Here is a 15,161-nt window from a genome sequence, read left to right as displayed (position 1 = left end):
AAAATGGATTATAGTGATATCTAAATTGTCTAATTATAAATTATAAAAAGATTTTTTTTTAATTGAAAATTTGAAAACTATGAAGTTTCAATAAATCAATCTTGATTAGTTGTTCATAAATTTATCTTAATTGGATGTACTAGAATAATATAAATTTACAAAGAATTTAAATTTCAAAAAAAATATATAATTTTTTTTATTTAATGGATTAAAATAGAGAAATGTCATTTTACACCGAGGCCGTAAGGCTTGAAGCTTGCCACTTCTCATGCCTTCTAAAACCTTGATTTAAGGTAACGTTTGGAAACTTCTTAATACACTTCTCTGGATATATAGCAGCCTTCGGAATTAACCTTGGGCCTCACGGCAGAAAACAAAGCTTTGGGCTTTCATAAATGATATTTCATAATTTTCAATTTTTTTCAATGCAGGCAGGATTTTAAAAAAGTGAAACAGGGTTACATGGTGATGGGGACCAGACCAACTAAAAGGATGAGAGAAACCGTCTCACCAATGAATTCAAGTCTTAAAATGGAAAAGAAAAAAAAAAAAAAATGTTATTACATCCATAACCCTGCTTATAACAACTTGAGAAAACCTACTTAATTAGCCTACAAATCAGATGTTGCTACCAGATAAGAAAATGTATAAAACCTAACTGGAGCTTGAGAAACTTCTACCCTACTTCAACCTGTGGTAATTGTTCAATAGCTTAAAAGACAAAATATAGATAACAGTAGTAAGACTCAAAATACATTGTGGAAGAACAAGATCAAAGATCAAATTTTTTTAGGTCAGCAAGAAGGGTTTGGTTTTTGCTTCTGACACGGTTTTTAGATTAGCCACCAGGCAAAGAAATGTTGATATCAGTGGTAGAATTCCTTGAGTCTTGCATGGTGTGCATGTTCGCCCAGTTTTCTCTCCGGAAGGGAGAGTTTGAACCAAGATTTGGCCTTGGGGTAGCAGAATTTTGAAGCCCATGTCCCCCCATTCCATCCTCTTTGTCGGCTTCGGAAACCGGTATCGTAGCAGATATAGTTGCGGCTGGCATCATATTAACCGATAAAGGGTCCACCTTTTGCTTCTTAATCTTCTGCTCCGGCTGGTTGCCTGTTAGAAAACTACCAACCACAACCTGGAATGCTCAAATAAGGAAAAACAAAACAAAATTGGTAAGAGAATACATATTTGTTGTTTAGAACATAATTGAGGACGGTACTCATCCTCTTTGCTTCTTGCACAAGGGTAACAGGTTTTTCAAGTGTCCTGTCCTACAGGCTTTAAATTCCTACTTGTATCCAAACGATGCCCACTTGGATCATAATAAGATTGCCAGCTAATCTTGTCTAGGGACAATCAAATATAATTTAGTTGCTGCTTGAAAAAGAAATAAGCATAGACCAAAAGATCTTCTACCCCAAGAACAAACGCATACAAGGAAAATAATTCACCTGAACAGGGCTAGCTGCTACTAAGAGTCCAGCAACACCTCCTCCAACAACCCGACCATCAGGGCTTGCCAAAGAGACACTCATCCCACCTGATCTGCTCCTTGTTCCTTGACTCTCAGTAGGCATGAATGATCCAGATAAGGAAAGTATCTCAAAACGACCCTACAAGAAAATAAAGTTGCCACACAGAAACAGATCCTAGTTCAGCATAGATGTTCTCCTTCGCATTTTTCTCCTCTTTAATGCATAAATCATCATGAAAATCCAGATATACAATTGTATGGTTAACTTAAAGCAAATTTACAAATTTTTTTGGAGTAATTTCAATTTTCACCTGTATTTACATGCATTGTTTATATTCTATTTCCATCCTAATTTAGCACTTATCTTACGACCACATTACAACATCCTCACTATACATAGCATACAGATGATCAACACCAATTTCGTTTCTGTTTAAACCATAAGCTTCCCAGTTCTTTTGCCATATAATTAGGTTTGTTCTTTATTCAACTTCTTGGCCATTAACATCCAAAAGCCAGTAAGAAATAAGCAACAAATGGTTTTGCCACTGGAATTTTTACAAAATTTTATGGCCATTGCATTTGCAACTTGAACATGGTTGCTTTTACACAGTAAAAAAATGTAAATGTGATGTGATAGCAGCCAAGCAAGTGAGAAAAATCCTCTGTCCAGAGTTCTTGTAGTTGTTAGTGTGCTGAATTTGGATTTCGTCAATACACCAGAGGAGTTTTGGGAGCATTTTCATCCCAAAGTCAATTAATTTACTAACAGATAACATTCCCAAATGAAGCCATCAAAACTTGCTTTGGAATTACTCAGGCCCCAATTTTATTCATCAGGGCTATAGCACTTGTGTTTTGCTATTTAAGATCAATTACAAATGTAGCCATCCAAGAACATGGATTCAAAGAAGTGTTTTAACATCAGCTCGATAAAAAAAGCAATACATTATAAAATGGAATAGGTATATACCAACCTCATACGTTAAAGTACCCCCAGAAGAATCAGGTTGGCGCAGTGTAACATTTGAAATTACTCCATTAGCAGATAATATGCATATAGCTCTAGGTCCTTGTTGAGAAAATGATATAACCTTCATTGTAACATCCTATCAACAAAAAGAATTACTTAATATTCAGCAAGTTAATGATTTTCCATTGTTTATAATCAAAAGTACCTCGCCAGCATTGACAGTGATTATATGAGGCATGAAATTTGAACCAATATTGCATGCATTCCATTCACCTACAAAATAACAATTGATAGCAATTACACTGTTAAATTCAATATCTGCATAAAATTATTTGCAAGATGCTATGCTTAGCTCCATGTTCTTTGTAAAAGAAATAATCCTTTACATGTAATATGCATTAAATAGGAACTTTTATTCATAATTAGGTGTTGCACAGAAAGCTAGTTACAAAACAAAAATCTCAAGGAACAATTAACTTTCAAGGGCTGAGTACAAAGCATATCCTAACTAGAAAACAGCAACAGCAGATAATCTACAAAAATATAACTTCTCTAGCGCATTCAAAGAATCAAGTTTGCATGAAAACCTAAATTTATGATTCTTTAATACAAATTTATTTATTTGATAATTTTTCTTACAAAAATTTAATAATAGATTTATAATTATAATTGCATTTCAAATTCAATATTTTAGCTTGCAATAGTTTAAAATAATTTAACATGTGGGCTTACATGCCTAATACCACATGTACATGTAAGCATGGTAATCCAGTTTTCCCCAGAAACTATGGGACAGCCTAGCCATGACTCACTTTCTACATAAAGAAGGAAAAAGAAAAAAAGAAAAAAATTCTAAGTTAGAAATCACTAGTAATACATATCAAACTTAACAAATTTGATGTTAAACGATAATGATCTCATGAAAACACAAAGACAACATAACTAGCTAAACATACTTGGAAGTATGATATTTTTTAATATTCAAGCATTTTATAGACAACTAAATCCCAAATAGACCAGTTAAATTGATTGCTAAAAGACTAGCCATGTGGTAAATTCTTCCTGACAGAAAACATATACTCTTAAAACTATCCAATTTCTAGACATTCAGTAAACTGGCACCAAACAATTGACTGATACAATAAATTTGCACTACAATAAATTTACTTCTGATCAAGATGTCTCCAAACTTCAATTATAATCTTGGATGCATCGGATATGATATAGCAACAAAAACAACAAAGAGTATGCAACTTGTTAATACAAAGAAGCTTTCAAGAAAACATAAAAAGTAAAATAACATCTTAAATAAAGTGTGTGAGCATCTACAAGAGCCAAATTACAAGAAATAAGCAAATAATTGCAATGCTCAACAAACAGGTACTTATAGGAGAATAAACTAATGGAAAAACGATGATGAGTTAAAATACTGGGAGTACTAGGATCCACATATACCGCTGCAAACACTCAGAGCCATTGTTAAACATCAATTGAATTCAAGTATGACCTGGTGTAACTTAAACTTAAGTTCAAAGAACCAATGCACAAAAAGCATTGCTACTCAGCTAAAATGGGTTAATTCTCATAACAGAGCTACGCTTTTTGGATACCTGTTAAGAATTCAGGGGGATAATTATGCTGTGTGCATTAAGGTAGGACTACAAGGGGATCAAATTTGACATTCACAGAGCATTTTGGAATTATTTAGAAGACCATGCAAAAGTTTCAAGAAAGCCATTAACAATTATAGTTAAATTCCAGTAAGTAAATCTCTTTAACAATTTACTAGATCTCTTCTGAAGGTGACAATATTTTAACCTCCTCTACAACCAAGAGTTCATGACTAATAACCACCAAAATACGTTGCACCACTTTATTAAGTTCTATTCAGATTCTGTTATGTCCGAGCATCTTGATTAGAAGCTTCAAAAAGGTAAGAAATAACAAACCTAAGCAACAAGAGGAATATTCCCCAACTCTTACATCAACCCCACAAAAGTCCTCTTTTTTTATTCACTAAACCAGCATTATACTTCCAAATTCGAACAAGAGCATCTCATAACAAAGTTCCCACATAAAGTCTGACAATTATTATCAGAGTGCGACTTCATATAAAGAATGTTTCAACCTGAGGATTTAGAACTGTTATAATAAAAGCAAGAACCTAACTCAACTATCCAAATTAAAATCGAAGTCTTAGTTGCATTACTAAAAGCAGAAACTAAACTATAAAGGATCCATCAAAAAATTCAAATGAAATTCCTACCAAATTTTACATTTCTGGTATAAGGACACGTATCATTCTCATAGCTCCAAACCATGCAGTTAAAAAAAACAAATAATAATAATAATTGCGATCTAATAAAATGGTTGCAAATACCCACCACCTAAATGTTCCATTCCAACTCTTTTATGTTGCTTGAACTCCGAACCACCAGACCTCCCCTTCCCCCTCTTCCCTGAAGAGAAGTGATCTCCTCCATGCGGAGCTGAGGACGAAATCGGCATTGGTGACAATGCCATTGTGACTGTCCCATCTGGCCCATACTTCCTTGGTCTACCTCGCTTCTTCTTCCCTGCTGTTCCGGCGGCCAATCCTGCACCCACCGGTGAAGTAACTGCAGGGGATTCAGGAGCCTGGCTCTGGTTTTCCATTCTCGGAGCCACATGATATGCTGAAGGGGCTTCAGCTCCTATAACTGTTACTCCTGAACTCATTCCTTCCCTCGCTTCCATGCATATACTAACAAAATCACAAAACCAGCAAAGTTACCAGCATCTGCAAACCAAAAAGAAATCACACAACACAAAAAAAAAGAAAAGGTGTTAAATAAAATGGGAACAAATAGAATAATCACTTTTAAATTAAAAGCAAAAAGTTCTTGTAGAATATATATATAAATGGAAATGAAATCCGCAGTATGATCTTTTATCCACCTTCAAATATCAAAACTAGCTGACACAATAAAATTCCGAGAGCAATATCATGATTTAGATTCTCATGCAGTACTTTAAATTGAATTTGAGCTTTGACATATACCGTATGATTATTCTATTCAAACCAAAAAAAAAGAAAAAGAAAAAAAGACCCAGAAAGTACAAAATTAAGTAAATGCACTGAAATAAAATGATCAAACCTTATAGTTTATTTAGCTTAAAATTTACTACAAAGTTAGCATTTTTCTCACAAGCCTGAAGATCAAAATCTCTAACCCGAATGAAAGATACGTGGGTGGAAAAAATATAAAAGAAAATAGAAAAAATTACTGAATAATTCATTTTGTAAAAAATAAAAATCAAAGAGGAAAGTTGGGAAATTTTTGGATAACTTTTAAATATAGCAAATTAACTTCTGACTTGGCTTTTTCAAGTTCATCAAAGATCAAAACCTGTAATTTGAAGTAAAAAGAGCTCAAAACTGAATTATATATATATATATATATATATATATATATATATATATATATTTTTTTTTTTTTCAAAAAATAAAATTTTTAAGTGAAAGAAATTAACCAAATGAAAGAATATTAGAAAATATAAATTGAAAAATAAAAAGATCCACCTAAGAAAATCCAAAGATCATAACCTGAAACTGTAACTGCTATACCCCAGTTAGCTCTAAGCTGTCTCTGAGCTTCTTCTTATCACATTAACAAAGCTTAAACAACACTGCAAAAATTTCTACTCGACGCAACAAAAAAATAAAAACAAAAATAAAAAATATATATATGTATATTGTCAAAAAAAAAAAACTGTTTGTTTTCTAAGAAAATGAAAGCTAGAAAACCGGTTTACAATTATTGCTAATCTCAGTATAAAAACCACTAGCCGGTTTATCCGCAGCTGTCTGAAAACAGACACTATTTGAGAGAGAGCTAGAAAAAGAAGGTGAAAGAAATAACCCGAAAAAACAAAAAGAAAAAAGAAAAAAGAAAAAAGAAAAAAACAAAACAAATTTGGAAAAATAAAGATAAAACTTAATATAATATTTGATCAAATATTATTAAATTATTTGCTAAACCCGATAAATGAAATTTAGTTGATAAAATTTTCACGTCCGTGATAAATTTGAAATTTTACGGGACAAAGAAAAAAAAAAAAAAAAAGGTATATATGGCTAAAATGGTAAATTTGAAAAAAGAGAATACGAATTAAGGGAAGAAAAGTAAATAGCTTTTTTAAAAATTTATTAATTTGTGTTTCCATTTAAAGCTGCAAAAGTAGTGTCAGGGAGCCGACCCTTTTTGTTGCCGCTGACCTGCTTTTTGTCCTTTTTCGGCGAAGGAAATTAGCAGTTGGAAACTTGCCCTCGACAATGTATTGAATTACCAAGATGCCACTGAAAAAGCGGAAAGTGGAGGGTAGGGCGGGCTTTTCGTGGGGTTGGAGGTGGAGTTTACGTCACCAGCAGGTGAGGGTGAGAGATCTGATTGTTAGAATCTGATTGGATACGATGGGTGGCACGTGAGAATGAAGTATTTGTCTGCAGGAGCATTGCAACAGGTATTTTTGCTTTTCGGGCAATTACCTTCTCACACGTGGGAACATTTGGATGGTCATTTTCATTTTTTTTTTTTTTTAATCCAAGGATGAGAACAGCATGTACCTTGTTCCAGTGATATCTTTGTCAGTGAGTCTTAAGAGGGGGAAAAAAAAAAATTTAATTTTTTTTTTTGTTTTTATATATGGTAATTTTGAAAATAGTAATAAAATAACTTATTAGTTTTTTATCAAAATTTCATTTTTCAATTTGACCTCTACTCCTGAAATTTCCTGTGTGTCAACAAAATAAATAAACAGTTTTTAATTTATATTTTTCAGTAAAAGAAATCCCTTGCTTTTGTGAATGTGACACAGCTGTTATTGTGTGTCCAATCCCAAAAAGAAAAAGGTAAAAATATGTTTTTTTTTTTTTTTTTTTTTTTTTGTGTTCCTTGTGAATACATGACTTGGGTTTTTTAGTGAATAATATATGACTTTGGTTGTAAAAGAGAAAACGATCCACACTTATTTGGGGTTTAGGTACTTAATTTAATTATATATACTTGATAGTCATTCGCTTAAATTATTAATGGTGTAGTGGTTGGTTTACTTTCCATCGCCCATAATTGTCCAACACATGTCTTTGATTGTCTTCTGGATAACAGTTTGAACCTTTATCGTGTGTCGCATTCACTGTTTAACAAATTGATTTCCTTTTCCTTTAGGAAAATCTTATCAATAATTTTCTAAACTTGTTATATTTTATGTTTGGTGGTGAAAATGAAGTTTAAATTACACTTTAAAATAATATACCAGTTATATATAACATTTAATAAAAAGTTTATTATTTGTAATATTATTCTTTAAAAATAAATAAGTAACAAAAATTGAGCATGAACCTTCAAACTTTATGTTGCATTAGCCATTGACAATAATTTCCATAAAATAGGTTATGAACAAATATCCTTGTAAAGTTTATAGTTTTAAATTTATTAGGAAAAAAATAGATGCATATATATGTTTAAAAAAAAATATTTGTTAGTTATCACCGTTAATTATCCATTACATACTAATATGATAATTTTGTAAATTATTATATAAGTATGCACTTTTCTAAAAAGATTTTTATTTTAACAATTTTTTAAAAAATAAAATAAAATGAGTCCTAATTAATTTTAATCCAATTTGAGACAACAAATAGGGATATTCGTATGTCAAATATATTTTTAAAATCAACATGCTAACTTTTTTTTTTGGGTATTGATATACATAATCAACATCCTAATTTGATGATTCATATTTTAATTTAGATTTTAAAATGTTGATTTTTCCACCACATAAAGAGATTTATATTACTTTTTTTTTTTTTTAGTCATGATTTATATTCTTACTTACACAACTAAAAACAAAACCCAAGTCATGACAAAAATTTAACAAAACGAGTAACTAGTTATTTGTTCCTTTTTTTTGTTTTTGATGAAAATTTTTGGTTCGTTCTTGATAAAATCAAAACGCGTAATTGATAATATCGCTTTTTTTTTTATATAATAAATAAATAGAGCATTACCGACAAAAGAAGACGCAATAGTAAAAGTGCTGCTGCCGGTATCCTTCCAGGGTTGTATGTTAGATGTAAAGCCTGTTTAAAGCATGGCTAATTGAATTTGACTGCCACGGAATTTACGAAGAATCGGCGAAAAATTCTGATTGGCAGGCGAGGATAGTCCAGGGTACCAGCGAATAGGAAGCAAGCAAACTGCGTCGTCAGGTAGGTGGGACTAGCTCTGAGCCGTTACACTTGTCCGAGGATACGTGTCTCTTAGACCAGACCGCCAGACGGACACACTCCCTCTAGCGGATCATGTTCCTGTAGCTTGCGCTTGTGACTTGCCCCGGTCAAACTCAATATATCCTTGGACCCATACACATCCTTTGGTTTCAATTTTCAAAAAAGACAAATTGAAGTGCGGGATGCATATCTTGAGGGAAATCTTTTTTTACGAATATTTTAGATTTTGTTCCGAATTTCTATATGAAAAAATATTATATAATATTTATCTAAAATATTTTAAAATCGTATGGTCTACGTAAGCATTAAGCTTATCAATTAAAAAAATAGTGTGATTCAAATTATAAATCTCACATATTATGGTACAGCTTTATGCGATTTTATTACAACCGTACAGTTGTTACAATTATACATGATATTTTTATTTATTTATTTATTATTATTTATTTTTTTTGGGCTATGCCCCCAGCATCCCCGACCCCCCCTATGACTCGCCCCAGTGTCCACTGGCTGGGGCTGTGGTGCTCAGGCCACTGAGCTCCCACGCGAGTCTACAATTATACATGATATTTACGATCTCTGTATACCATTTCTTGTATTCTGGGTTTGTTATTTGGTGGCAGTGTGGCAGATATTGAGCAATAATTAACCTGTAGTGATGTTTTTAAATAAATCTAAAAGAAAAAGAATAGTGCCTGGAAAAAAAAAAAAAAAGGAGTGGAACGATAAAGAATAACAAATCATGATTATTGTTTTACAAAATGCTAAGACTGGTGACTAACTATCATTACCGATGGAAAGTTTCTAAAAAGAATGAAAATAAAACAAAAAAGCAGTCTGGGACGCATGTCTATAAAGACCGACCAACCTACAGGCCAGAGTGACAATTATAAATAACATCAAATAATTAATTTAAAGGTTGCATTTTATCTGAGAGAGAGAAAGAGAGAATAATTAAGTATTCAGCCAAATCATCACAATCAAAGGTGACCAGTATTTTGCTTCAAACTTTATTTATTTTATTTTATTTATTTATTTTGTGGAAAAAAAGGTAACCTGCATTCAATAATTGCAGCTTAATATGATTATCAATCAAGCAAATAGTATAATGAACGTAGCTATGAGTTGGTAAGAGCAACACTGATGAAGTAGCTATCTTATTCTATGAAAGTTCACCCAATAAAAGTTTTACCGCCTCTTCTGTCTAGAGGATATAGTATGTTGCGGTCAAGTGCCGACTTGATGGCTAATTTGTCAAATTCAAGTCGTTTCCTTTTATTTTGGATTAACAAATCCAGCTCTTACCTCTTCAAAGGAGTACGAACCAGCTCTTAACTCTTCAAAGGAGTACTCCACTGGTTCATCGGATCTATCAACCGGGCAAGCACCGGAATAGCCACGAGGTGTAGGTGGTGTTTTGACTGTCAGCGTGGTAACTGACAATGTTGAAGGAGTAGTAGGAACCGGAATTGGCATTGTTCTCGGGGTTCTGTTTTCGTCATCACTGACAATGACGGGTCTCGAAGGGGTCGCCGGTGGCTTCTCACTACCAGGGAGTTTGATTTGCATTTTTGGGTCTTGTGTCTTTTTCTGATCTTCGGGGAAATTTGTAATGTTGGCTTTCGATGACAAACTGGAAGAGACAGGAGGGAGGGGCTTCCGAAACAGCTCTGGCTCAATTTGATAGGTCCTTGCAGCACCGGAGGAATGCTTTTTTTCCGAATGGCTAGGCATCTGTGGGTATCTCCTTCCTGCAAAATCTTTTGAGAAATACTTAACCAATGACATGGTGCCACTACATACGTTACAGAGGCATAAAGCATGACCGTCTAGTGCTACTAATATATGATTTTGGGATCGAAACACTTAAAAGGTTAAAAGTTATGATTCAATCATAGAAAATACCAGGGGATGGAATGGCACAACCACCAAACTGGAGAGAAGAGATCTTTTGATTAAGCAAGTCACCCTTCTTATTGGGGTGCATATTGGGAGCAGCTTCTTCAGGTTTTGAATTTTGAAGCATGTGTCCCCCTAAAGAGAGCTTTTTGTTGCTGGCAATTCCTGTTAAACTTCTAAAGGCCTTCTTTCCACTGTTGGATGGACAGACTTTTGACCCATAAAGTACTTCATGCTCTGCTACCAGCTGCCCCTGAAGTCTCTTCTGGTCCTAGAACACACAAATGACAGAAGCACGTGTCACGAAAGCTTGTTTCATAGGATTATTGCAGGAGTAGAGCACCAAGGTCTATACTCTTTGCCTTCGCCTTTCTTCCTCTTTTTCCTGCCTCATGGTGTTGTATTGTTCAAGCATGGATAGAAGTCGGCCCTAAAGAAGAAAGATTGTAAATAAAAGATATGCATCCTAATCCTTAAAGTCTAAAGAGTATGAAAATTTTCAACATATCATGGTTTGACTAGTATTAAATCATGCCAATAAATGTCAAAGTATACATTATCATATAAGAATTCAACTCCTCTTTCTTTTTCCCATGCTGTCGTTTTCAAAATCAATGCTTCCACCATTGCTGCCCAAATTACCATGCAAAAGAAAGAAAAAAAAAAAAATGGAATTACAGAAATGAAGATCAAAGGAAAACAAATAATAATATAATACCTCAGAAGGTAGAGCAAATAAAAGATTGAAATTACGTACATACACTAAAAAGTACAAAAACTATGACAAATGGATAAATAACAAGGTTAAAGAGAAGTACGAATCGCATATATCTTCTGTAATTTGGAAAGGTAATGTGTGTTTTCTATAACTGCTAGTGGAAGTTATAATGGAAGCAGACATGCTATGAATTGAGGTATGTCATTTTTTGATAAACATTGGTGACACAAAAGATTACGTGGCAATGATTTAATTTTCAATATTTTCATGCTAACCTTGATTAAGACCTGCTGTTACGAACTAACAATGTGGTGAAAAAAAATATTTACCAGGAATCTTGTTTACCACTGAACGAGCCATTTCAGCACGTTTCAAAGTAAGATGGGCACCTCTTCCAGCATTATAGCGACTCTCGTCCTGAAATTCCATAAGATGTTAGGAATATAAAGCAAGACTAGGAGAAAGAGAAACTACACCCTCCAGCCCGCATGAAAGAGCCAATATGTTGCCTTCATGCACACCCATTTTTAGTTGGGTTGTCCGTTGTTGACCTGTTGTTTAACTTAAACATTGGGAATACAGAGAAAAAAGAAAGACAAATAGCATCAAGAAATTTGGAAAAGTCAAAATTTATAATTTATTTTCTTTTAAGGAACAGAATGAACAGATTTTTCATAACAGCAATGCACAACACGACATGTAGACATCTATAAGATGAATGTACAGTAAACATGCATATTAATCATAAAAAAGGAACAATAAAATGTCCAACCTTGTTGTATTCCTCTAACCAACGCTCTTCTTGGCATGCAGCCAACCATTTCTCAACCTTTGTGAGTAGTTCTTTCCTACTTAAAGCTTCCTCTTTAACCTTTACAATTTGAAGTTCACATTGTTCCAACAGACATGCCGGGTCAACTCTTCCTACAAAATGGTAATGATATCGATTTATTATATAAGCTAACAGTTTCAATGAATTCCCTTACGAGAAGAGGCACTTCTTTTATGGGTTAGCGTTGCTAAATGCAATTTACAGAAACAGTCTTTTATATTGATAAACAGAGTAGAAGTTTTACGGGATTCTATATCTTCAACTGAGAACATTACACCAGATGCTTCAGGAGACATGTGCGCTCGCCTGCACTCATTCTCTAGTTCCAACCTTTTTTTCAGGATGAGTTCTTTCATTTTACTTAATTTCAGATGCTCCAACCTTGACACTTCCGATTCAACCTGGAGACAGAAAGTCAAAACACACTTGGATTTTTCACAAGAACTCTGCACATAAAGCAAAATTGCAAATAGATAGTTCATGCTCCGAGGCTTCCTAAATGTCAAACTCACATTGTTAAGAAATCCATAGATATCAAACTCACATTGTTAAGAAAATCCATAGAGAGCATGTTGGTTTCAGTGACTTCGGAGATTGGAGCAACAGATTTACTGGTAACATTCTGAAATATCTTTCATTCCCCCATTGGTATATCCATCAGACTCCACAACTCCAACAGAGAAGTTGCAAAAGCTTGAAGCTGAGCCACAAAGGTTAGGAAGCTTACAAAAGAGAGGACTAATAATAAAAAAGACTGAAAGTTTTAGGACACGAAGTATAACCTTCTGCCATCTTTGTCTCTTGACCTCTCTCAATCTTGAAACAACATCAGCCAGACTTCGAATAGTATCATTACTCACATCTTTTGTGCCTTCAGAATCATCCAGAGTGGGGTGGATCTCACAAATTGTATGTTTAAAATCCACACCAAGAGCCAAGCACTGCGAGTTCAGAGTACTCAAGTAGTCGACTACCTGCTTCTGACGGTTTTTCTGCCAGTCAACAATGAAAATGTTAGCTTGAGAATTTATCAATGCAGCAATACTCCCAACTTACCTGGGACGAAAAATTCTACATATGTCTGGCGGCCCTTTTTTATCGGAAACTTATTTCTGCTTTTCTTCTTCTTCTTTTTTACTTTTTTCCCCCCCACATTTTTTGGCTTTTCCTCTTATCTGTTACCCACTTAGAAACATGCATAAAGCTTCTTAATTACTACCATTCTCTAACTCCTAAATTTCCGAATATTCTTATTTCCAACCACGAACCCAATATTTGCCTGTTTGAGCAAGTACTTAAATTTGTTAAATGAACACTGAAAAGAAAGAACAAAAAGACCTTCTCATTTTGATATTCAACCAACTGTGCACGTAGTTCTTCCAGTCTTTTCAAAGACAAGTCAGTCCCTTCCACTACCATTTTGTATAAACTATCATCGATAGATTTGCAAATTTCCTTTGAAATTTTCTCTAATTGACCTAGAACTTCAACAAATTGGTTCTTCCTTTCAATTTTCCGTTTTCGTATGTCCTCCAGTTGTGAAACCTTGGCTTTCAACTCATTCTTCAAGCCTCCAACAGTAGTCTGATCAAACTGACACGAAGAAATTCTAGAAGTTTCAAACCAATCATGAAAAGTAAGAGCATGATAGATATGTTTTTTTCCAATCCAGACACAACTTACATGAGGTGGTTGCTCACCCATGGCATAGCAAATATCTGCAAATTGTGTTTGGAACTTGGCAATTTCCTGCTGCATCTGAGCTCTACATTTTTTTGCCTCATCTATTTTACTCTTGTATACCTCCAGACACTCTTGTTCAATCTCTTGCAGCATTGCATCTCTTTCTGCATCTGGCTCTCCAACTTCGTCCCATATTTTCTAATTCAGCAATAACAAAACGAAAAAACACAAAATAGATCAACTAAAAGCAAGAAAAAATAATTGAATAAGAGAATAATCAGTAATTTGGTCAGCGAGAAATTTGTAAATCCATGCAATTTGAACGCGTTTTGTATAAAAACCTGCATTTCCTGTAGTAAAAATACGCATGCTGTTTCCATACGAACGCATTGATCACTGTTCTGATTAAACATGATGAAGCAACTGCCGATGGAAATATATGAAAGTGAGAGACTGAAATCGAAGAACTGATATAGAATTAGGGATTAAATGTTTAGTAACTGAGCAAAAAGGATTATTTATAAATTTAAAATAAAATTTGAAAAATTTCCTATACCTTTTTCCCTATTTAACCAGATTTTCCAGCCAACCAAACACTTTATAGTCTCCTAATTAACATATATCCAAAGGCAGCTTCAACAACATTACAACTGAAAGAAATAAATGCACGTATAGAGAACAAGTCATACATCTTCTATCAATCTAATGAGAAACTGGATATTAACAATATATATATATATATATATCAAACCGATTACACGGATACTAATGATTTTTTTCTGCACTTTCCTTACGTGTTCCTCAGTTTTCCAGCCAACCAAACAGAGCATAGCGACGAAAGCGAATCTGATTGCTCTGAAAATTTCGAAACGCTTATAGCAAATTACAGAAAGGGATTTTATTTTAGCGCGTCAATTTGATTCGATGAGAGAGTGAAAAGACGGAGGGAAAGTACAGATCGAGCCGTTATGTTGGGAAATGGGAAAAGAATCGGGAATGATATGACATTGACACTTCAGCGTTCTAATGACCCAGACCAGACGACGTGTCGAAATCACGATTTTGTTGTGCATTATTCACCGCTGATGATTGGCAAAGAAAACGCCGAAGAATATATGGGATTATAGGATGTTTAAAGGGATGTATTTAATTTAACGGTTAATATAAAAAATAAATTATAGTTTTTAAATATTTGATGAATTGTTATAAAATTTTATAGATTGTTTATAAATTTTATAAGAATTCAATGAAATTTTTAGATTTTATATTAATAATTTTTTTTATAATTTTACTGTTAAAATCTTTTTAAAT

At 33.6% G+C, this 15,161-nt stretch overlaps 2 protein-coding genes across 3 annotated transcripts; both read right to left on the bottom strand.

Moving 5' to 3' along the window:
* Nucleotides 1-493: 493 nt before the first annotated feature.
* On the bottom strand, nucleotides 494-6,369 carry LOC107435703 (AT-hook motif nuclear-localized protein 1). 2 transcript variants are annotated; one of them, XM_016047332.4, is made up of 6 exons: nucleotides 6,034-6,369; nucleotides 4,832-5,226; nucleotides 2,653-2,720; nucleotides 2,452-2,583; nucleotides 1,452-1,613; nucleotides 494-1,135 (listed from the first exon to the last, which is right to left on the bottom strand). In XM_016047332.4, the coding sequence occupies exons 2-6, from the start codon at nucleotides 5,181-5,183 to the stop codon at nucleotides 839-841; spliced, it is 1,011 nt and encodes a 336-aa protein (XP_015902818.2). In that variant the 5' UTR covers nucleotides 5,184-5,226; nucleotides 6,034-6,369; the 3' UTR covers nucleotides 494-838. The 2 variants fall into 2 exon arrangements, with proteins under 2 accessions (XP_015902818.2, XP_060675113.1); XM_060819130.1 differs by lacking the exon at nucleotides 6,034-6,369 and adding an exon at nucleotides 5,385-5,532.
* A 3,113-nt stretch (nucleotides 6,370-9,482) lies between these two features.
* On the bottom strand, nucleotides 9,483-14,840 carry LOC107435673 (65-kDa microtubule-associated protein 9). The gene is given in 13 exon segments (XM_025068035.3): nucleotides 9,483-10,469; nucleotides 10,624-10,888; nucleotides 10,973-11,047; nucleotides 11,173-11,246; nucleotides 11,665-11,752; nucleotides 12,108-12,259; nucleotides 12,412-12,568; nucleotides 12,712-12,867; nucleotides 12,950-13,159; nucleotides 13,506-13,760; nucleotides 13,851-14,048; nucleotides 14,192-14,273; nucleotides 14,407-14,840. Coding segments are annotated over 12 exon segments (2,178 nt in total). The 5' UTR covers nucleotides 14,264-14,273; nucleotides 14,407-14,840; the 3' UTR covers nucleotides 9,483-9,993.
* Between the last annotated feature and the right edge of the window lie 321 nt (nucleotides 14,841-15,161).

This window comes from Ziziphus jujuba, chromosome 7 (genome assembly GCF_031755915.1).
Source record: "Ziziphus jujuba cultivar Dongzao chromosome 7, ASM3175591v1".
Taxonomy (NCBI): Eukaryota; Viridiplantae; Streptophyta; class Magnoliopsida; order Rosales; family Rhamnaceae; genus Ziziphus; species Ziziphus jujuba.
This window is presented reverse-complemented; position numbering and strand designations above follow the sequence as displayed.